This window comes from Lytechinus pictus, chromosome 13 (assembly GCF_037042905.1).
Source record: "Lytechinus pictus isolate F3 Inbred chromosome 13, Lp3.0, whole genome shotgun sequence".
NCBI lineage: Eukaryota > Metazoa > Echinodermata > Echinoidea > Temnopleuroida > Toxopneustidae > Lytechinus > Lytechinus pictus.
This window is the reverse complement of record NC_087257.1, coordinates 27,032,166-27,056,740: the sequence shown is the minus strand read 5'-3', so window position 1 is coordinate 27,056,740 and position 24,575 is coordinate 27,032,166. Positions and strand designations below refer to the sequence as shown.

The 24,575-nt window shown below is 35.2% G+C and overlaps 1 protein-coding gene across 1 annotated transcript in view; it reads left to right on the top strand.

Moving 5' to 3' along the window:
• Nucleotides 1-3,370: 3,370 nt before the first annotated feature.
• LOC129274247 (uncharacterized) overlaps nucleotides 3,371-24,575 on the top strand; it is a 169,005-nt gene continuing 147,800 nt past the window's right edge. Inside the window, exons 1-9 of the mRNA XM_064108955.1 lie at nucleotides 3,371-3,454; nucleotides 4,233-4,294; nucleotides 5,598-5,837; nucleotides 8,258-8,415; nucleotides 12,375-12,533; nucleotides 13,848-13,989; nucleotides 17,348-17,511; nucleotides 20,619-20,765; nucleotides 22,325-22,466. Coding sequence (XP_063965025.1) covers nucleotides 5,612-5,837; nucleotides 8,258-8,415; nucleotides 12,375-12,533; nucleotides 13,848-13,989; nucleotides 17,348-17,511; nucleotides 20,619-20,765; nucleotides 22,325-22,466 — 1,138 coding nt within the window. The 5' untranslated portion in view covers nucleotides 3,371-3,454; nucleotides 4,233-4,294; nucleotides 5,598-5,611. The remainder of the gene's footprint in view (nucleotides 3,455-4,232; nucleotides 4,295-5,597; nucleotides 5,838-8,257; nucleotides 8,416-12,374; nucleotides 12,534-13,847; nucleotides 13,990-17,347; nucleotides 17,512-20,618; nucleotides 20,766-22,324; nucleotides 22,467-24,575) is intronic.

Here is a 24,575-nt window from a genome sequence, read left to right as displayed (position 1 = left end):
TTTTACATTATACTAATTGTTCATGCTAGCAATGCTAGTTACTGTTTCCAGAAAAAAAAAAGTGAAATCTTGTAATGCAAACCAAAAAAAAAACCCCGAAAAAACCGAGTTTGTCTTACCTCCCAATATTTACTCTCACCGTGGTCTAGTGGTCTTTCAATCTAAGGGACGTGGGTTAGATTCCCAGATACCACGTGTTTTTTTCTTCTGCAAGAAATTTACCCACTTTGTGCTGCACTCAACCCAGGTGATGTGTAAGGTACCCGGTAGGAAGAAATCCCTCGAATGCTTGAGCGCCTATGTATGCAGCAATAGCTAAAGCCAGGGTAATAATAGCAGCACTTTGCATCCTCAGACAAAGAGCACTATTATTACGTATCATTATTAAACGAAGTTACGACTACAGTCTCGTGCTGCCTTTAAACGGAACACACGTATCTACCCCACACGTACCGCACACACGAACACACACTCTCACACATTTTTTTTTCCACAATATACACCCACACGCACATCTGAATACTCTTGTAGGGGTTTATAATTATAATCCATTGTAACTTATCAGGTACGTTCATTTATTATGCTTAAGGTGCGGTTCACACCAATAGAGACAGAAAGGAAGAAAGAAAGAGAGAATATATATATATATATATATATATATATATATATATATATATATATATATATATATATATATATTCGATTCCCGGCGGAGACATTTTTTCGGCATCACCTATTTTTCCAAAGGGTAGATAGCTCTGGGGAACCTTGATTTAAGCTACGCCTACCATTGTTCTCTTCATCCATTTCTTTCACAAGATTTTTATATAGAAGCGTTGCCAAGGCTGTTGTGCATGTATAATCTCACACATTTGTATACTTTCTCCCATACGTGTACTGTATCAAAACAATAGCTTTGATCCAGCTGAGGCATGGCGGCTTGTCATTGTTCAAAACCCACCTACACCCGACAGAGGAAATTATATAATTGGTAGTGTCGAAAATCTGTCTATCTGACGGTCAATCGGATCGGGGTCGCCCTAGCCACTAACCCGTCTCTGTGGTCTAGTGGTTAAGGCACCGGCGTTCAAAGCTGGGGGCCCGGGTTCGATTCCCGGCGGATAATTTTTTTTCGGCATCACCAATTTTTCCAAAGGGTAGATAGCTCTGGGGAACCTTGATTTAAGCTACGCCTACCATTGTTCTCTTCATCCATTTCTTTCACAAGATATTTATATTATATAAAAGAGTTGCCAAGGCTGTTGTGCATGTATAATCTAACACACACACACACACACACACATATATATATATATTATATCATTGTATGAAATCCTAAGAAACGATTCTTTTTTTAAAAATCAAGGCTAAATACTGCTACAATTTGAAGCAGAAAGATTAATAGTTTGCACTGGATATGATTGAGAAAAAAGGATTCTCCGTACAGTGTTGTATATTTCTGTTATCTTGACTTCCTTGTTTTTAAAAGATGACAATTGAAAGATGTTTTTTATATAAAATAAAAGCAGAACGAATGAGAAGTTGGTGAAATACATTAAAGGGTAACATAAATATGTTTGTTAATTGGTTTTGTAGTAGTAGTAGTAGTAGTAGTAGTAGTAGTAGTAGTAGTAGTAGTAGTAGTAGTAGTAGTAGCAGTAATAGTAGTAGTAGTGGGAAAATAAGTAATAATAGCATAATAAAAAAAACATGTAGTCAGTAAACCAAATTATGGTAGTCTAAAAGCGGAATTACTTGGGTTTAATGATTAAGCTTTCAATTATCATACATTTACATTTGTACAATCTTATTTTTTTAATAAATAGAATTAAATGTTGTATTAAAGGGATACCCCGGGCCGAAAATATTATGATTTAAACAGATAAAGAAAAATAAGAAAAACAAAACACTGAAAATGTGATCAAAATCAGACAACGAATAACAAAGTTATGGGGTTTTACAGATTTGCATTAATCCGGTGAAACAGTTCTAGGCATGTCTTAATAAATATTTAATGAGCAAATTGATGATGTCTTATCCCCACTTGTTCTTTTGTATTTTATCAAATGAAATTAGGTTTATTCAAATTCTTTCTACCAAGAACTAAAGAAAATGGATTGACAAATGATTATTGCATTTGATATTAATTGCTGCAACTTATTTCAGTTTAGATTAGACACATTATTGACACGTGTATGAAAAAATGAAACAATTATAATTTCATGTAATAACATAAGAAAAGGAAAGTGGGGATGTGACATCATCAGCCCACCTAATGAAAATTCATGATGATGTGCTTATATAACTATTATCACAAAATGATGCTAAACTGTAGATTTCAATAACTTCATTATTTGCCATCCGATTTTTGATGAAATTTTCAGCACTTTGCTTTGTGAATTTTGCTCTATTTATTAAGATATGAATATTTTCAGCCCGGAGTATCCATTTAAAAGGAACTATGTTCACATTAAAGCTACATTAGGCGGTTGAATAGTAAGTGGTAGAAAGAAAGAGAGCAAGTAGAATAGAAAGGGGTAAAGAGAGATGAATAATCAGAATGAGAGAGAGGGAGAGAGATAAGTGATAAAACCTGGGGAGCGTTTCATCAACATTTATGTCCGACAAGTTGTCAGATCTGACAACTTTCCCCGATTCTGATTGGCTGAGAGGTACTGTTGCTATGGTAATTGTCGGATAAAACAGGACTTGTCGGATAAAATCCTTTCATGAAACGCTCCCCAGGGGTGTAGAGATGGGAGAAGAGGACTTGAATGATTTGACTGATAGAATAAACGGGAAGAGATATATGCAAAAAAGTGTGAAGAGGTAAGCGGAAGGAAAGAATAATGTGTTCTAAAAGACTTGACTCAGTAGACATGATTTAAAAAGAGAAACATTTTGAACTATGTCATTGAAATGAAGAGTGAAAGATTGCGAGATTGGTGGCGTGAAATAACGAAATATAACCATATGCAGAGATTGGAGACATAATAATGTTCTCATATTCTTCGGAATTTATACCGTTAACTATTACACAATTTTTTTTATCAAGAACATGAACTTAGAAGGCCTTTTTTATAGAGCAATACAGAGTGTCAAACTCAAACCGGTTTCCGCTCCTCCACCCTATTTTGGTTGGAAACAATGGCCAAAGTGACAACTTTGCAACAGCCGTTGTGGCGGATTCGGCCTTGATAATACCCACGTGATCGATTTGAAACAATAGGCGCTGGGAAACGTGTCGTGTATTTTTGTCCAATCCCGGCGCGCTCTCAGATGGGTGGGGTCTGGTAGGCCACCTCTCACGCTCGTCAAACGTGTTGATGACCTGTCATATTTTTGTGATTTCATAATTGCTTTTGGGGCCCCAAAATCAAGCAGAGTGAGGTATTCTGAGGTATTTTGCGAAGAGTATGCTCTACTCGGGACCAAACTTAATCGTCATTAGATGGTAAGTTTTTTTTTGTTTTTTTTACTTTTCGATTTTCAGGGAACATTAATTAGGCAGACGAAGCAATAATTAAAAATGGAATGACTACTTAATCTTAACGATAATTTTAAATACTTTAAAGATTTTGCTGCTTGCCCTTCTTTGCATTCATGGATCAGCTCGCCAGTACAATCTTACTTTTATCAACTATTACATACCCACCAGGTCGTTACGCTCTTCAACATCTTGTTTGCTTGCGGTTCCAAAAGTTTTAAAAACTTGGGGGGGGGGAGGTCCTTTGCTCATGCGTGTCCCATACTACGGAGAAACCTTCCTGAAGCCATCAAAAATAGTATCTCTGTTGAATTTTTTTTTAGAATGTTCTTAAAACCTTTCTTTTTACTTCTTCATTTCTTTTATGCACCTTGAGCATTCTACAGAGTGGATTGGGCGCGTTTCAAGCCACATGTATCATTATTGGTATTATTATTATCATTATTTTCGTTATTATACTATTCAAAATTTCCAAAAAAATACTGTATAATATCGAATCTTTCTAAGTTCCCAGATCTTACTAAAAATACTTAGTTTTTATGTGATTATCTCCTCAATCAAGCCGTAATGTAGGCCATTCATTCAATCAACTGATTAAAATGTTAAAGTACTGTCATACATGCTGATTTAGATGTGTTTTTACGCCAAATTCAAATTCACCTATTTCTACTAGAATAGTAATGATAGATACAAAATAAATCTTGACGTACATGTATGTTTGTCTCCCATCAATATTCTTTCGCAGATCGGATCGTCCGCGTTGAACAGATAAAACAAACTGATAAGATTTTCAACCTTTAGAGTTAGGTAAGTAACCATAGAAAGAAACTGAATATGAAATAGCAAATGCTGTAAATGCATTGTCAGAAAATTATATGAATTCTTTTCTTCTTTTTGAAATACACTTTGCTATGAAGCATAAATTTTATTTCCAAAAAATGAAAGAGGTTTGTTTGTGCGGGGCATATGCCATCTGACGCACCAAAAAATTCCCTCATTAAACCCTCATTTGAAGCGCGGGTTAAATTTTTATTTTTGTACTCGTCAATTATTCCGCACTTTTTTCCCTTTTTTCTTCTTTTTCTCATCTTTCCACTCTCCCCTGCCTCCTTCTGCTTCCCCTTGTTGTTGTTGTTCTTCTTCTTCTTCATCATCATCATCTTCTCCTTCTTCTTCTTCGTAATTTTCTTCTTCTTCTCCTTCTTTTTCTTCTTCACAATTTTCTTCTTCTTTTTCTTCTTCTCCTTCATCTTCTTCGGGTGATATGAAGATGAAAGGTCAATTAGAGTCAATGAACGTTGACCATTTTGTGATCCCATTATCAGTTGTGTTTTTTTTTTATTAAAAAAGGTAAATTTCAAAGTATATCAAGTATTGACATATGAGTTAATGTGATTTCAGGCAAAAGCGAAAAGTCTTTGCGGTCAATAAACTGGTTTAATCCTTTTATTAATTATATCCAAAGATTAAGATTTTGAATGTTCAAGAATATAATTTTAAAATAAAAAGTCTTGAATTGAACTGTTATTAAGTATCTTGATTTATATAAATAAACACATAGGTAACTTGGTCGTGTCAAACGTCATTTCAGATCAATTAAAAATAACAAAACATTATTTTGTTCATTACAAGATGTTAAATAGTTCAGTTAAATCAAATTAAACTGATGTGAATTCGATTTCACAAGTGATATTTCATGAAGTGTATGTTTCTGAGTCAGGGTCATTTGAAGTCATTTTTCTCTCTAATTTTGACAAATTCTTTGTCTATTTTTTGTATTGTTTAAAGCTTTTACATGAGGATGGAGAATTATATTTTGCCTTAGTAAGATATTTTGCCATATGTAAGACAATCCATTACTGCAACTTATTATATTAAAGGGGGAATATATAGACATATGTATGAAAATATTAAGTAATTATAATTTAATGTAATAACATACCTTGTAAAGCAGAACATGACGTCATCGGTCCACCTATTGCGTATTCATGACGGGGTGCTTGTAACTGTTATCACAAAAATTTGCTAAACTTAATAATTTCGTTCTTTATCATCAGATTTACTATTCAAATACCTTTAATGATTGATTACATTAAATTACACTCCACAGACCTATCTCCAACGATGACCGCCCAACGAGGCGTCCGTTGCTTACTCCTCCTGCTGCCTTTACTGTGCGGTCTATCCTTCACTTCAGCAAACGTCGAGACCTTAGACGATTTGCTGAACAAAATAAACCATCTCATCGCTTTGGAGTGTCCAGAATATACCAAGGGAGACGTAAACCAGCATTTCCTCCAACTACAATGGGCAATCAAGACATGTAAACAGAACATCGCGTCCCACAGAGGTAACTATATCCAAGTTTAAATCTAATAAATTCGTTTATCTTGCGTTTGCAGGGCAAGTTGGTAAGGGGACTGGTAGTGAGGGTTCACCAGGCCAAAAAATATGCCAATAAACGTAAAAATCCCTTAACTAAAAGCCCATTCTTAAAGGTAAATGAAGTTGATAACGTTTATTTTCCATCTTAATACATAAAAAATGTCAATGACATCATTACAGTTGGAGATCACAATCATAAGAATATATATACGTAAAATATATAAAAAAACATTGGACGGTGAAATAACCTCATAAGTAATTATAAAAGACAACACAGGGGGCAACAAAGGTCAAAGACATCGAAGATGCTCCCAGAGCAGATTCAGCAGAATATAAGGGGAATCATTTCAGATATCGATTGATTCCCTTTTATGTATTTACCCAAACCGGCATTTAAGAAAAACGAATGAGAGAAAAAAAAATGAGGCCAATATGAAAATTTCGACAGCGCTTGTATTGTCAGTTAAGCAAGATGTTAATTTGCTTAAAATTATGATATCCTGTTCGCAATGAGATTTTTCGTTATTCTGTTTTAACGAGATATGCATCTTTTTCATGATTACACAAAACGTGCAAAAGTGTTCCGCTCGCGCTCCGCGCTCGTTAGAGTGAGATATGTATCATCTCCATCACACAGTCCTTAATAATATCCCTTCCACGAAACAGTATTTCATTTGCACATGCATAAATTGTTTCGTTAGATACAATTCCCATCATTATTTTATTACAAAAAAAAGTGCTTGTCTTCCGTTTTCTAAGTCTAAATAACCAAAGATATTCAGCTCTTCTTTCGCGCTAGAATCATTTATTTATTGATGTAGGAGCTATATTTTGTGATTTGTTAGATAAAGAGTGTTAGCGGGTTCTGTTCAATACAGTGCAAGTACCGTATGGAGGTTTTTGGTGTGAAGTAATGTGCTTATGGCCTGATCTTATTATTCAACAGAACTCTTGATTGCCTTTACACAATGGACATACACATTCAAATAAAGTTGAGAGTAACAATAACTGCATGATTTATTCAACCAAGTAGGAGGAGAATAATTAACATAGCTGAATTAAGAGGCGACCATAGAGAAAATAGATTAAATAAAAAATGAATGGTTTAGTATAAGGGCTGTAAGGAATGCAGAATAAATGATCTGAGGATCACAAAAGGCAAGACGGTTGATAAAGACTGGTAGCAAGAAAAGAGGAATGTAAGCTAGAGTTATTCTTAATTGAATAATGTGCTGTAAATGTAAAACGGGTTAATTTAGGTAGACTCTGGCTTAGAAGGTCATGAACAATTTAAAGGATCATTAACCCTGATCAATGAATAAAGACACTAATGAATGTCATTAATGTACAAAATAGTTCCGCATATTGAGATCCCTTTGCTCTTAACGGACTTTTTCTACACGAAAGCGATGCTGAACATGTTTCGTTTTGGTATAAAGTACTTGTCAACTTGCGCTTTGCTCTCGCATTTTTTGATGGGTAAGATATGTTTCATACGTCACTATATTATGCTCCTTTTCAGGTCAGCATATAAAAAAAAACTAATTCTGCACTCCGCGCTCTGTTTACAAAAACTGAATGTTCATTTCTTCTGGTCTATATATGCGAAAAGTTAAAAAAAAAAAAAGAGCTCTCGCTTGGCGCGCTTGCTATATCTATTTAGGCCTTATGTGCTTAACATAAGATAATTTTTGCTTGTAAGAACCATTAGATATGTACTCAAGTTTAAGTCTATAGTTAGGATTATCCTATCAAATCAATAGAATCAACAACAAATTTAGGTTTTAGAGGCGGGCGGCCAGCCAATCGGGGAACTTGATGTGGATTAAAATATTTTCCGCCAGTTCCCCTTATTGGCGAAAGCTCGACCTGCCCTGCACAAGCTTTAAGTCAGTTTAAAGAGCACACCACACATAGAAGTTAAAAAAGTTAAGGAGATTAGTGTGGAAATCTGTAAATCATAGTTTAGGCCTGGAGAGCAATTGTCCAAAAGGTCTGCCGTGTCAAACTAAATTGTATATTGCTACTTTGAACATTGACTTCGAAACTCAATAGGAACTTAAAACTTAACTTTCTATTTTTGTCACTTCAGTGTTTCCCAGAGGTCTGTTCTGTTTCCTGTGTGTGTAATTAAGAGCCATTGTAATACAAGCACAAGTCAGTTTATTAAACAGTTAAATCGCTGTTTATTTTTTTAAAACATTATTGTATGAACATGCCTTTAAACAAGTGCTTAAAATCTTAAACTACAAAGTTTATTCTTTGTTAATTCTCAATAAATTAAACATGTTTTATGTAAACTGTTAAACAACTATACTGTTCGTATATCATGTCTATAGTAAACAGCGTTGTATAAAAATGTTAACTGTACTTCTCACTTCCTAGCATCGGATCCACTAGGGGTACCAATCGGTATAAGCGATGGCAGCATTCCACCGGAGGATCTGGCCGCTTCTAGCCAAGCACCAGATCATGGACTCTCTCACATTGGCCTTCACTCTGAAGGAAGTTGGTGCGCAGCCGTCAGTGATGAGAACCAGTGGGTGAGTATTATCAACGTTTTTTTTTTAATTCTCACAACGTTGCCATCTAATCTCTTGACTCCATCTGAGTGGCCCATAACACAAAGCTTAGCAATAATCGTAGAACATTTTTCTACAATTGATTCCATCGACTACAATGTGCAATCTATCGTAAAAATCAAGCATACGATTAATCGCTAACCTTTGTGTTACGGGACCGTGATCAGCTATATGGCAGAGATGGTCGAGCTTCGTTTGCAGTTACGTTACATTAACGTTACAGCTACGATACAGTACGGGGTCGTTTATGGAAAAAAAAATCCGAGAACTCTAAATATATTACAATATATAATTCAATATGGAATGAAAAAAAAGGAAAAAAATCCCCTCCTCGCTTTCGGCAATTTTTCTCTAAATTCCGTCTTATGCATTTTTATCGGCTGTACTGAGTCAAAAAGCGTAGTAATATAGTTGACGGAAAAGATGATCGTTGGCCAGGGTGGCTCAATTACTTCAATTACAATCATAACAATTGCAATAACGTAATTGAAGAAAATGTTCAATTACAATTACTTTTCAATCAAATTACTTTTTTTTTTCAATTATAATTTCAATTACTTTCTAGAAAAGTCATTAATAAAATCAATTTGTACTCTGTACATAGTACCACCTATTTCAACATAATTCTAAGTTACAGATATACTGAGATGGAGGTTTGGGTTAAAAAGCATGGATTCTGCCTGTTACTCTCTTTGATGCCGAAGCATTTGAAATGAAAAAGGTCATTAAATTAAATCATAAATTCAATAAGTTTATTTCAAAGTAATTGAATGTAATCTAAAGTAATTGACAGTAATTGAAGTGAATTACATTCTTTTCAATTACAATTACAATTACCTTCTATTTCAAAACTTCTACAATTACAATTACTCTGAAAACTGTATTTGCTTACGTATTATTGATCAATTACCTTGTAAGTTAGCCCAACCCTGCGTGTGATGGAAATAGATTGGCTGATCAGTTTTGTTCTATTGATTTCTACTGTCGTATTTGGCGTTCTTGAAAACTGTCCCTTGCTACAGACATGACAGAACTTCCTCGTGTCTCGAGATTCGAATGCTCCATATAGGTTAATTCTATTCGAAGGTTTGATACTGAAGTATTGTTGTTTTCCTTACTGATAAACCTATTTCATTTTGTGACAGTCGATTCTTCCTAATAATGAACCTTATTTTATTGCTGTTTCACGTTCGGAATAACTTAACCCTTTTCTTTCTTTTCGGATTAACGAACTTGTTTTGTTTCCATTATTATTATTTTTTTTTTTTTTTTGGGGGGGGAGTAAAACATAGGCGGATCCAGGGGGGTCCGAGGGACCCGGCCCCCCCCCCTATTGGCGGAGAAAAAAAAAGAAGAAAAAGGGGGGAAAGAAAGAAAAAAAAAAGAAGGGAAAAAAAGAGGAGAAAAAAAGGTGAAACATAAAAGGAGGAAGACGAGTTAATAAAATTGGAAAATAATGAAAAAAACTCTTTCATGTCGGGATATAAAATTTTCGCTCGCGCTTCGCGCTCGCATTACCTTTTAGGTGATTTACATATCTTGCTCAATATGGAACTTAAAATATCAAATTTTGAAGTCAATATACAAAACATATTTCAGCTCAGAAATTGAACTTTCACTATTTTGTTTGATTTACAAATTGATTTTTAAAAAGTGCTCTGTAAAAATTTATGTTTTATGGTCTGAATATTAACATTTTCTGCTTGCGCTGCGCTCGCAAAATTTGATTTGTCAGGTACCTATTATTTTCCTGTATTCCATAAAGTTATCAAAATATCCCTATTCAGGTCAGATTGTCAAAACGTATTAGCTAGCGCTGCACGCTCGCATTTTGATTGGTGAGTTATGTATATCTCAATATTAATTCTAAAACAAACTACTTAAAATCCCCATTTGATGACAGTTTATCATAAATTTCGGCTCGCGATTTCCGCTCGCATTGATTGTTGTAAGATATTAACTCATGCATCTTATTCATTATTACAAAAGTGCTTTAAAATAATGTCCAGTTTTCAGGGCATAATATTAACAGATTTTGCGCTCTCATGCTTAGGAAGAGAAATAGGAAGATAGTCATCATTTTCATATGATGACATAATTTCCTTATAGAATGTCCCGGTCCTATGTCAAAACTCAAAGTAATAATAATGAAACATATCAGCTCTTTTTAAACTGTGATTCATATCCACGGTACCTCACAATTTTCCCACAAAGTGCTTGAAATACAGAGCTTAAATTGATCCTTTTTCATATCGGAATATCATACATTTTTAGCTCGCGCTTCGCGCTCGCTTTATTGATTTTCATGATAAGAAAGGTATTTAGAATACCCGAATTCTAGGTCGAAATCTGAAATATGCGTTTATTCAGATACGCAACTTGTTCTCTATTTAAATCATTATCCAGTTTCAGATCACAATATCAAAAATTGTCTGCTTGCGCTTTGCGCTCTCATTATTAATGTAGGAAACTTTACAATTACTCATCCTTTTCATGATTTACAAAACATGAATAGAGTGACCAGAATTTTTCCGCTCGAACTTCGCGCTCGCATCAATTGTTTAGTTATATACTAATCCTTTTCACGATTACAAAAAGTGCCCAGAATTTCCATTCTTCTGGTAGAAATGTCAAAATTTTCAACTCGCGCTTCGCGCTCGCATTATTTGATAGTTAAAATATGTAACGTCTTCATGGCTAACAAGCAGCCGTTAACAGATCCTTTTTGTGATCAGATCAAAACGTATATTAAAAATAAATTAAAAAAATTCTGCTCGCGCTTTGCGCTCGCATTATTAATATAGGAAGATTTCCAATTACTCATCCTTTTCATGATTTACAAAATATGAATAGAGTGTCCCATTTGTAGGTTTAAATCTCGAATTTTTCAGCTCGCGCTTCGCGTTCTTATTATTTGATAGTTGAAATATGTAACGTCTTCATGGCTAAGAAGCTGCCGTTAACAGATCCTTTTTTTATCAGATCAAAACACATATTAAAAATTTCTGCTCGCACTTTTTAAATAAGGCTTATGATATTATATGAATATATATAAAGCTTAGAACTGACTATTAGGACTACCCCTTCAAAGAAACAAACAAAAATTAACTTCGAGCGGCCAATCGGGGAAAATGTGGCTGAAAAAAATTCCGGGCCCCTCCCTATTGGCGAAGGCTGGATCCGCCCCTGTAATAGTCGTCTAAGTGTTTCGGAATAAGAAACATCACCCGATCATCCAATTTAATAGCGGTAACGCTAGATAATGCAAATTTGTAATATTATGAAATGAATATTTGAAATATAGATAATTTTACTTTTTGCATTAGAATTTTGTGCGTACAAACTGTTTTCATTGTCAAAATTTCATCTCCTCTTCAAACCACATGTTGATAAGTTCATTATAAAATTTCACATTGGTAGTATCAAACACTTTAGCACTGGATTCTCAATAACATCAGCAAGAATATAAATTGTTTCATTGGTCACTATATAAGTTAGACCAATATGACTTAATCGTAATGTTATTCACAAATTATGTAACAAAATGTATACATATATAGACGATATTATATGACTTCATCCATTCCATCTAAACCTACAGATTAATATGCAACGTAGGCCTATAGATTTCATTAAAAAGAATTGAGCCCGTAAAAATGTCAAATACATTTTTTTTCTTGTCATAAGCTTAAACACTCAGAAAATTGTTCCACGAACTTTAAAGGGGGCCCTACAGCATGTTGTTTAGAACAATAGACGAATCTATAACGAACTTATGTAAAAGTGTGAGATTCAAGACTTCAGTACGAGATAAATCTCATCAGCGATTGAGATAAATTACGTTGATTGACTCGATCAATATCTTTTTTCTTTAACTGTTTAACCCTTTTCCGTCCATTTTTTGTGTTATATCCACCCAGGTATCTGTCAAACTCCCAAATAAATTGAAAGTTACTGAGATCGCCATTCAAGGAGGCGGGGATTCATCGAAAGAGTGCTGGATTCGAAAGTTCCGGATCGAGATCAGTACTGACGGAGAAAGATGGACATGCGTCCTTGATAGTCATGGGCAAATACAGGTAAGAAAGTTAGTCTAGAGGTTTCTTAAAGACTTGTTAAAATAACAAATTCGAAAACTCTATAGCAAGTTTAACCATCATGCAATCAAATTGAATGATTTCAGTAAGTTGAAACTGTTAGTGCATATTTGTTATTATAAAAAGTTTTATGAAACGGCCCAGAGGTTGTCGTGCACCTTGTCACTAGCAAACTGGTAGAGCTAAGGTAAGGTGTGAGAGAGAGAAAGATAAGCCTGGTTCAACCTCTGCAAACTCTTATGAGATCCCAACAGGAAACATGCTAGAGAGTGGAACAACAGAGCTTCAGAATATTAATTGTAAATTAAATCCTCAAAGGCTTTATTCGTGATGCATTCGTGATTTTTCAAAAGTAAGAAGAAAGAAAAAATGTCTTTATTATGTAACTCTTTACAATTCTTCTTCAATTACGCAAAATGTATGACTTGACTTTAAGATTGTCTTGCCAATTCCATCGATCTACCCTGGTATGGTGTATTTAGAAATTGAAACTTTCAAAAGGCTTTTAAGAAGAATTTCAAACGTGAACATGTTCTTAGTCAAGCAAGAAAATAAAATAAAATTTTGTTTAAAAAATGCCCAAAAGAGTGGCCAGAGCGGTAGGCAAGGGGCGTGGTTCTAACTTACAGAGACATGAAAGTGGACAACCTCACTCGATGATTGCCTGTGATTAACTGCCCTGGGCTGAACAACTTTGAACCTCAGGGGTTTATTTGGCATAAAATATTAACATGCATGATTTATATATAACAAATATAAATTATGAATATTCAAATAGTAAAGATAGCAAATAAAAGAAATACATGAATGTACATGAATATGATTAGCTGCTAATTGAATATTAATGAACTTAAGTCAGAGAGAGAGAACCAATCAGAGAATAAGAACTTAGCAAGAGTCAAGTATGTGTGAACATGAGCATGAACAAAAAAAAGATGGAAGAGTGAATCTGGTATGTTGAAAGGAATGTTAAGAAGGTGATGGAAGAAAAGATGGAATTTTGATGACTAACAAGAGGAGAGAGGATAATCAAGAATAGTAAAGAATACATCTATAAATAACATTAACTATTCTTGAAACCCTGTTCATACTACAGCTATACACCCAATAAATGAACTAGATACAGGTATGAATTTAAGTTGTCCTGAAATATGAAAGCAAATGAGACGTGTGCACACTTCTCACAGTAAAATACCCAGAAACAGAGCATAAAAGTCACCGCGGCAGCGTCTTATTTTTGGCCAATTAAATTACACCACTAAAATTATCTTCCTTGTTTTTATTTTTGTTAATTAGTACTATGATGGTAACTACAACTTGGATGGCGTAGCGGTAGCTGTATTCACCCCGTCAGTTTCAGCACGTTTCGTTCGGTTAGTTCCAAGGACTTATCACCACTGCATTTGTCTTCGATGGGAAGTCTACGTCGAAGATTTGAGTAGGTGACATTATTTTAAATCCTGGATTTAGCTGAAACATGTACAAAATCTTCCGCTAGTGTAATTGGATTCACCATTTCTCAGTATCACAATTATTTAATAGCCCTACTGCTCATTGCAACCGTTTTGTAAACTTTTTCTCTCAGAAGCCCGCTCAAAAGTTTAAATGACATTCTTTTGATGGAGATTTTTTTTTTGGTTTAGGCCTATGTGTTTTTATTTTGATTTTTTTCTCCTCATTCAATTCAAATCAGTTCATGCAGTGGCGTACCGTGGGTCACGGCATTGGGGGGCACCAGCAAAAAATTTAGTCACTTAGTGAGCGCGCAAAGCGCGCTCTGTTGCCAGATATACTGACCTAATAGAGACATTTTAAGGACAGTGCCATTAAACGGATATGTATTTCACTGATCGCATAATGCGAGCGCGAAGCGTGAGCTGAATTTTTTTGATATTCAGACCTAAAAAGGGACATTATAAGCACATTTTTGTAATCATGATACATACCTATCTCGCTAAACAAACAATGCAAGCGCGAGCCGCGAGCCGAATTTTTTGTATATATTGACCCCAAACAGGGACATTTTGAGGACTATATTTTAGGAATCCATTAAGATTATACATATCTCACCATAGTCATCTAATGCGAGTGCCAAGCGCTTGCTGATTTGGTTATAATTATATACATCTAAACACATGAAACACTTTTAGTCATTGTAATCATGATTATCATACGCATCTCACTAATCAAATATTGCGAGCGCGAAGCGCGAGCTGAAAAATATAGGAAATTCAGACTTGAAGAGGACATTTTAAGGCTTGTTTGTAGGAATTCACGAAGACCATGCGAGCGCGAAGCGCGAGCTGAAATTTTTGTATATATTGACCACAAAAGGATATTTTAAGGACTTTTTTTTTAAGGAATCCATTAAGAGTACACAAATCTCACCATAGTCATCTTATGCGAGTGCCAAGCGCATACTGATATTTTTAGAATTACATCTTAACACATGAAGCACTTTTTGTAGTCATTGTAATTATCATATGCATCTCACTAATCAAATAATGCGAGCGCGAAGTGCGAGCTGAAAATTTAGGAAATTCAGACCTGAAGAGGGGCATTCTAAGGCTTTTTTGAAGGAATTCACGAAACCATGCGTATTTCACTAACCAAATGGTGCTGAAAGCTGAAAATTTTTAATATTCAGATCAGAAAAAGGGACATTTTAAGGACTGATTTTAGGAATTCATGAAAATCACACATATCTCACAAATCCACTAATGCGAACATAAGCACGGGCAGGAAATGTTTTATATTAAGAGCTTAAAATGGGGCAATCACTTTAAGTGTCATGAAAAAGAATATGTCATTACAAAAAACAATAATAATTCGAAGTGCGAGGAAATCTGTTTGGTGTATATCGACTTGAAAACGGGAGGTTTTAGTACAACATGATTATATATCTCGTTAAACAGACAATGCGAGCACCATGAACAATGAAGACATATGCCCTGAGCAAATTATGTTTCATAAAGTTATGATTTTTTTAACGTAATATAACATATAACATAACATAATTATAATATAATATAACATTATAATGAACAATAATTTCTTCTTTCCCATTACGTTTCTTTTCCTTTCTCTCTCCTTTTCTCCTTTTCCCCATTTTTTTTGGACAGCCGATGGGGGGGGGGGGGGGGGGCACGTGCCCCCCATGCCCCCCCCCGTAGTTACGCCACTGAGTTCATGTCTAAAATCCGATCGGTAGTGAAGATTTTTGTACTCTCTCTTTTTGTACAGGGATTACCTGTCGGTTTGGTGGATTTTTTTAACAAAGAAAATAGTAATCAGCTATAACAAGCTCTCGCTCATTATTCACGCACTATATGATTTTTGCCGGTATAGGCCTACAGTGTAAGCATGGTTATGAAATAAGAAGAGTGACCATTTTTATTTTGAATGTGTATATATAGCATACATATTTCACCATAGGCCTATATTTTGACATAAGGTGTCGATTTATGGATTTTGTACGTACCTCCTCACCACTGGCGGATCCACGGGCGAGGGGGGGGGGGGCACAGCCGACTCATGCCCCCTTTTTAAAAGGCATAATTAAAATTTGGAATGGAAAAATGCCATTAGAATAAAACTGCGCCCCCTCCCCCTTTTAAAAGTGAGGACCTTATTTTTCTTAATTGGTCGAAATGTACTTAACTTAACTTAATTTTTGGTTGAAAACCTGTTTTTTTTTTTTTTTTTTTTTTTGGGGGGGGGTCGCTTGTCAAATTTTTCCTCGGGAAAATGTACACCCCCTTTGGAAAATTCTGAATCCGCCCCTGCTCCTCACGGCCTTTCAAAAGCTTTATGATTTAAAATGATAACTTCATAACTCTTTTGAATTTCGCCAAAAACCTACATTCTGTTTCTCATGCTCGGCGATTATCAGGCCTACTCGACGTAGAAATTAAAATCAGATAGCCTGAGACGGACATGAACTCCTCTAAATATTTTTAAGGTTATGGCTAGGGCATATGCCCGATACCATATTTAGTAGTGACTTGAAGAAATCGAGCTTAAGTTAATTGAACAAATATTCAAATGAGGGTCGTTTTCTTTTCTTTTTTATATGATAAAGATTATATTGTATTTTTTTGTATAGTTATAATGTTTTTTTTACGTTTATATTCCTAGCGGTTTATATTTTTGATTTGGATAACAACATCCTTCAATATCAGAATTATTATCGAATTCCTATAGATCTTTGGGTGATTTTAATTTTGAACAAGTTTAGTTTTGAAAATTCCCCCGGGAAAATTTCCGAAAAATTCATCATTTTTAAAAAGATGTTTTATTGTTCTATTTCAAATTCATACAATTCACAAGTAATTCGAAACAATTACAAATCATTGCAAAATTATCCAATAAATTATGTGATACAAAAAATGTGGTAGATTTGGACGTCAATATGTTCCAAATGTAATAGCGGGCGTGTATTTCACCCACTGCTTCATATTTACTTTCCTCGGGACTTTCCTCCCCCCTAAAGTTTTGGTGGACCACTTTTGTGGTCAATCGCTGACACACCCACCCCCGCCACCCACCTCCACCTCCACCCACTTCCATATATCTGTACCCCAGCAGCGCGCATGATTCTCATCTTCCGACTCCCCACCTACGAACGAAGCCGCGAACTCATCGTAAGGGTCAAAGGGAAAAGTCGGGGAAAAGTCTGTAAAGATGATTGTTATTATTCTTTGCTGTGATCTCGGTGGTGATCGATGACCACGACCATATCCTGTTTCTACGAGAAATATGTTTCTTCAGTTCATTGTTCATTTGTCCTCCTCTAGATGTCGTATTGGAAGGCGAACCGATCGGCCTGGAAGACAACAGTTTCCCAACAGAGTATATCAATCCATCGTCGATCAGAGATGGGAGAACAGTGGATGGCATCAGATTGGGAAGCCCCGATCCCTGGTGTGCTAATCCCTCCGAAGAATCTCCGTATGTGGAGGTATGGGTAATCTTGTTCGTGTATTGAGATTGAGGGCCTGTGTATTGAACTATTCTACACCCATGATGGTATTGCCTACTCTGAATAAAATTCCAAAGATAGATCTAGGCCTAGCCGCCTGTGTCAGAGAGCTAGCTCATCTGACATTCATGCATGCGGCATACAACATTTTTATAGGAGAAGTCCACCCCAACAAAAAGTTAATTTGATTAAATTTAAAAGGATAAAAATCCAAAAAACATAACAATTTCATCAAAATCAGATGTAGAAGGAAGTTAATGTCATTCAAAACTTTGCTTCATTTCACATAACAGTATGTTATATGCGCATCCTGGTCAGTATGCGAGGGGACTGATGATATCACCCTCTTCACTATTTCTTTTGTATTTCATTATATGAAATACAAATATTTTAATTTTCTCCTCATCGTCATGTGAAACAGATTTATTCTTCCCTGATAGCTAGCCTGCTATTGTTTTTAGCATTTTTTTGTTCATTCCAAGTTGTTAATTAGGCCTGTATTATTTGAAAAAAAATAGTGAGGGATATCATCGACTTGCTCATTTGCATATCACTGAGTTGTGCATATAATTTTTGTGAAAAATAAGTGACACTTTAAAATGTCATAACATTCTCATTTTACATCAGATTTTGATGAAATTTTCAGCATTATGTTTTTGTTTGAATGTTCTTTATTGATGCAAATCAACATTTTTCTGGGATGAACTTGACCTTGAAGTGTACTTCAAGCACAACAGCAAGTTTGCACCATGGAGCTAACACTGTCTTGAATTTTTGTGGTTCTACTTTCTTTTGATGGAGTAGATGTTTAGGTACATGGTCAGTTCCTGAGTTATTTCTTCTATAAGCCTGGCTGAATTCATCTACTTAGATAATAAAAAAGTGTAAAACATGGACCTATTACGAATGGACATTCAACGAGAGCATTTTATGACCACCACCTGTTTCTAGCTGTCAAAATCGCTGTCTAACCCTTAACTTTCTCTTTACGCGGTTTTTACGACGGCCGCCTGGGGCGCTTGTTTACACAGGCTCCTTCTGACCGAAGGTAAGCGCTACTATCGACATCAGTACTGTCCGAAAAAGATGCATTTTAACGTTTTTCAGCACATTTCTCCGTCAAATTTCAATTGCTTTTTTGCCGTAGATATACGGATCTGCAAAGTGATGTCAATGCATTTCATGTGCGGTTGTTTGCGATGTACGTAAAAAATATGTTTATGCATGCCTGTTTTCTTGTTTCTGCTATCATTATCATAGCGCTAACGTTCGCTGCTGTGCGTTGCTTTTGATAAAGTGAACGAACAACATCGCAATGGGTAGGAGCAGCGTACAATTGATTTCCGCTGTCCATCAGTGAGAGCGTGTTTTACGACCGGCTTGATGGGCGTCAGCTGCCAGCGCTCTGTTTATAAAAGGGTTAGCGGTGACGGTCTTCGGCCCAAAGGAGGGGATTCGTTGAATGTCCATTCGTAATAGGTCCATGTGTAAAAGGACTATTTCGGGTTTAAGGGTTTCACAAAAATATGGTCCGAAAAAAAGATAATAATATCATCCAAGCTTAAAGATAAATACCAGTAGTGATAACGATATCAAAATAAGTTTGAATAGAATCCCTTACAATGAACACCCAAGTGTTTGTATGTATGAATAAAAAATATATGCCAATTGGCTCTGGAAGAATTGATTGATTGATTGATTTTATTTGGCAAGTCACCATAACATATATACAGTAGCATTAAAAACAAGGCTTGCACAGGATGACCCACGAAAGCTCGAAAGCTTATTTCCAGTGGGGTCCTCGACATATAGAATTAAGATAATAAAATGGTAAAATTATACTATTTACATAATTTAGAAAAATGAAGAAAAAAATCAGAATTTACTATTACCAATAACTAAGATATAAAGATAATATATACAAGAATATAACGAAGAAGAAGAAGAAAAGAAATAAGGAGGAAGAAAGGGGAGGAGAAGGAGAATTACGGAAGAAAAAGGATGAGGAAGAAAAAGGATAAGGAGAGAACAACAGCAAAAACAGCTTTAACTACTTTATTTTACCTGTAAGAGATGGATCATAAATGAAGTTGTTGCTTTTTGTTCACATGAGTGATAATATTTTTATTTTATTCCATATAGAACTCAATATATATAAATGTGAGTTGTAGAAAGTTTATAAGTACAACAGCTTAAGCAAATCTTCATGTAAATATGTTGTGAAAGATATGAATTATGAAGAGAACAATGGTGCCAGAGATATTCCACTTTTTTATGGCTAGTTGAAGAATATAAATCTGTCAAAAAATTTTCAAATATGTTCAAGATATATAACCACACTTGAGTTGTATTTAGCTCCTGTGCCTCAACAGTAATCAACTTACATTTAGATTATTAGGGCACTGTGATTATTTCACAGGACAATTGGTTGATTTGGATGGCATTATTACACTCTTACCATTATCATTTTGCAATTTTTTAATCTGGTCCGGTCACTTGCATCGCTCTCTAGCATATAATACAATGAACCAGGTTTGATTGCTCAAAACAGACTTGGGGCAGTGAACTATGATGCCCGATCCCCCCCACTCAAACGGCACCTGTTCTCTCACTGAGGGGAATATGTCACTATGGTTGATAACACTAGTCAAAAATAAATGGTAACGCTGTTAGACAAATGCTACCTGAGTCTGCAAGAGATGTATACTGTTTGTGCAATGATGTCATCTACATGTATTCAATTGCGGATGTAAAGAGATGCATGATCTCGCGCAATTCAAGTGGGAGGGATGGCACATTAGTTCATATCCCCCAGAACAGTTAGTTTCCTACTTGTATCTGTGCAAGTGATGGCTTTAATAATAGATAGAGGTCAAAGATGTGAGCCAGGACATGAAAACATTCTTTGTTTTCAAATGGTCAGGGGCCCATAACACAAAGCTTAGCAATCATCTTAAGAACAATTTTTCTTACCGTTGATTTCTTTGACTACGGTATAATTAATGGTGAAAATCAAGCGTACATTCGATTTCTAACCTTTGTGTTACGGGACCCTGGACTTATTATTTCTAAATTGTATCTTTCAGGTGGACTTGCGTCTTGAACATTCCATAACGGGCATCGTGGTTGGAGGAGAAGGGGATGGCGTTGGCTATGTTGAGGATTTCCGGGTGGAGATATATACGAGTGCAACAGGATACCAATTCATAACGAATTCCTTTGGTTACAAGCAGGTATGTTTTATCTTGCTGCATTCATTTCAGCATGATGTAATATATTACACCTTTTCTGAAGGCCCTAGTCCAAAATATCTGGGCCTCGTCTTACAAAGAGGTGCAATTGATCCAATCATTCTCAGCTATGAAAAGCTATCAATGTCATAAATCCTTTGTAGAATTGTAGGCATACAAATTCCCTATAAAAACACACGGGAGCACATTGATTTGCCAAAACAATGATGCATGTATTAGTATATTGTGGAAAGGAAGATGTTGGCATCACTTGCTGTACATAGTTGTAAGTGATTGTATTACTGTCAAAACTTTGTAAGACAGGATCCTGGTATATGGCTCAATGGGTCAAGAGTTGTACATGCCTTAATTTGGCCTTTATTTGCCTGAGGGGGATTGGTTCATCAAACCTTGGATGTTGCTATTACACTTCATTTTTTTTATTTGACCTTTTTTCTGGCATCAAATAAGCCTGATAATATGGGAGGGGAGGGGTGCTGTTTTTCCGACACAAGCGATGGCGGCTGTTTGAAGTTAAAATCTTAACAACTTCAAGTTTTTGAAATGTCGTCATAACTCTGAAAAATATGGATATATAGTCATGATGAAGTTTTAAGGGTCATCAAGTATGACTGATCATTTTGCCAAAGTCAGAGGTCATTAATGGTCATTGAAGTCTGACCATGTTGTAGTATTAACATTACAATCTTAACCAAGATTAAGTTTTTAAATGTCATGATAACTATAAAAGTACAAGGACTTTCTTCATGGAGTTTGAACATAAAAGTAATTATAGTATCAATGTTAATTTTTCATGAGATTAGGGCACATGGTTCAGGTCAAGGGTCATTTTAGTGTCATTGAACTTTGACCATTTTAATGATTTTGAATTTTCATGATGATATATACTAAGTATAAGTCCCTATTGCATAAAACTGACTTATACTATGCTAACAAAGTATTGACAAATATATGAATTTCAGATACACTAGGAGTTAGTGGAAGGTAATTGTGGGGTCAATAAACTAAATCTACTCTAACCAAAAGTTGAGATTTTGAATTTTCAAGATAATGTTGAAATCATGAATCTGGGTATGGGTAACTTGGTAATGGTCCACAGGTATCAGAAAATAGAGGAGTATAATTTCCGGTTTCTTGGTCAAGGTCAAAGGTCATTATGTTTCTTATTTCCAACATACTTAATCAAATTAATGAAACTTCATAATATTGTTTTGTGTTATAAACAGCATTAAATGAATTACAATTATTTCTCTTTTCATTCAAATACTAGTAATCTTTTTTGCTTGGATGGACTGTAGATTTTAATTTGCAATATGGGTGTATCTTGGTCTAGTGGTTACGACTTGTCTTTCAATCAGAGGGACGAGGGTTAAAATCTCAGCCATGGCATGTTTTCCTTCAGCAAGAAATTTACCCACATTGTGCTGCACTTGACCCTGGGTTCCTGGTAGGATATAGTCCTTAAATGCTTTAATAGCGCCTATGATGCCAAGTATCAAGCGCTGTATGAATGGAACATATTATTTTATTTTGCCTTATAGAATTTTGAAGCAGGGCGTGAGAGATCATTCCATATCTTTGAGCGTAGTCCACTAGCAAGGAGAGTAAGGATTCATGTTGAGACCAGTCATATAGCTGCTTGCATGAGTTTTGAGATATATGTCAAGGAGTTGTGCGATTATGGTATGTAAATAATAACACATTGCTATATACAGAAAGTTTTTTACTTTGTCTTTTGGGAGGGGGTGAAAAAAAAGACAATAGATGGTATTCTGATACCTAAACCTTGGTATAACCCTAGTCTAAACTAGAGTTTTAAAACGCACTTCTATGGAATGCCGGGCTTCGCTGGCCCGTATTCTGAAGTTGGGTTTAACTTAAACTCAGGTTTAAAGTTGTGGTTTAAGTATGGATAGCCAATCGTTACCTAAATCACTAACAGTAGAGATATAATATTCCAGCTCATTTGGCTCTCGAATCATTCATAATTGTCTAGGAAGTATAAATAGATGATTGTCTTCACCATCGATGAATCAGGAAAGAGCACAGTAAACATAAACATATAACTTCATAAAAAATTGTGACACTTTTGGCTTCCCATAATTTTAGCACAGAGTTAGACCATGGTCTAAGTTACACCTGACTTCGGAATACAGGCCATAGTATTTATTTCATATTCATGACAATTGTAACATTTTCATTCATTCATTAAATATCGACAATATTTTTGTATTTTCCAATACTTCCCATTTTCACCACTCACTCATTTTTAAACTGCCATTAAAGGAGAATAAGAAAGATTTTTGATAGTAGCTGAAAAGAAATCAAAAGTGTGGAAAAAAATCTAAAGTCCCCCCCCCCCCCCAGCCGTAAACGGTTACTCCGGGCCGAAAATTTCATTAAAATCTGATTACAAACAATGAAGTTTGTGAATTTTAAACTTAAGCAATATTTTATGAAAATAGTTAGGTATTTACCTCGTCATGAATATCCATTACATGGGCTGATGGTGACTTATCCCCAACTTCCTTTTTTCTTATGTTATTACATCAAATCATAATGGTTAATTTTTTTCATAAATGTATATGTTGCCCTTATAATGAAATAAGTGGCAGCAATGAATATCTAATGCACTAAATCAGTTGTCAATCTAATTTGCTTAGTTCTTTCGTAGAAACAATTTGAATAAACCTGATTTCATATAATGAAATACAAAAGAAGAAGTAGGGATATGACATAATCAGATTGCTCATTGAATATTCATGAAGACATGCCTAAAACTGTTTTACTGAAATAATGTAAATCTTAAAAATATAATGTAGCTTTCTTATTCCTTGTCAGATTTTGATCAAATTTTCAGTGTTTTGTTTGTCTGATTTTTCTTAATCTGTTCAAATCATATTATTTTCAGCCTTGAGTACCCCTTGCTAATTGTGGATATTGCATCAGCTGTCTACAATGGGAATTTTCACAAGTGTATGATTAATGCCATTTTGATAAGTGTGAATTGATATATCTTTTGAAAGTTTTGAGAAAATGAGCTGGGAACTATCCCTGGGTACCGCCCCAGCTGCTCCGACTCCCCCTCTACCATGTTTCCTTCTATCTTCATAGGCAATTCTACAATAATTACTTAGAGGGTTCCGCACTCTACAAGCATTTGCTTTTGAGAGGATCCCTCCATTTTTTATGTTTATGATAATTGGCTTATATAAAATACTTTGTTTTACTTATGGAAAAAATATGTTTTGTAATTACTTCAATTTATGTTGTTTGTAAAAGTTTCATTTGCAATTGTCTTTTTAATTATATATGTCCACTTTCCTTTGTTCTATTGAAAATGAAATAAAACAAATTGAAATTGAAAATCTATGCTGGTATGCTGCCCGAAGCTGTTGGGCACCTTTCCCAATGTACAAAATTCAGTGTTCATTTGAGTGTCAGGTGTTCAAGTCCCTTTTGTAGTTGCTTGTTTGTAAAAATGAATTTGGCAGCTTGTGATGAATGCAATGAATTTGTAACATTATGGGCTGGTTACCTACCCGCTTACAGAAGTATACGTGTGCCGCAAACTAGTAGCTAGGTTGTGACTAGGGCACACATTCATCGGGTTTGAAGCTGCTTTCAAAGCCCGCTTTTACATTCTTATAGTTGCCCACTCAAATGATGCATGTGCCCGTCTTTTCAAGTCAACATTTTCTATTGTTCGTAAAGCCTCTTTTACACCTTCAAGGATGCAGCACAGATCATCACGGATGTCAGTCCATGGTGCATGCATTGTAAGCATTATAA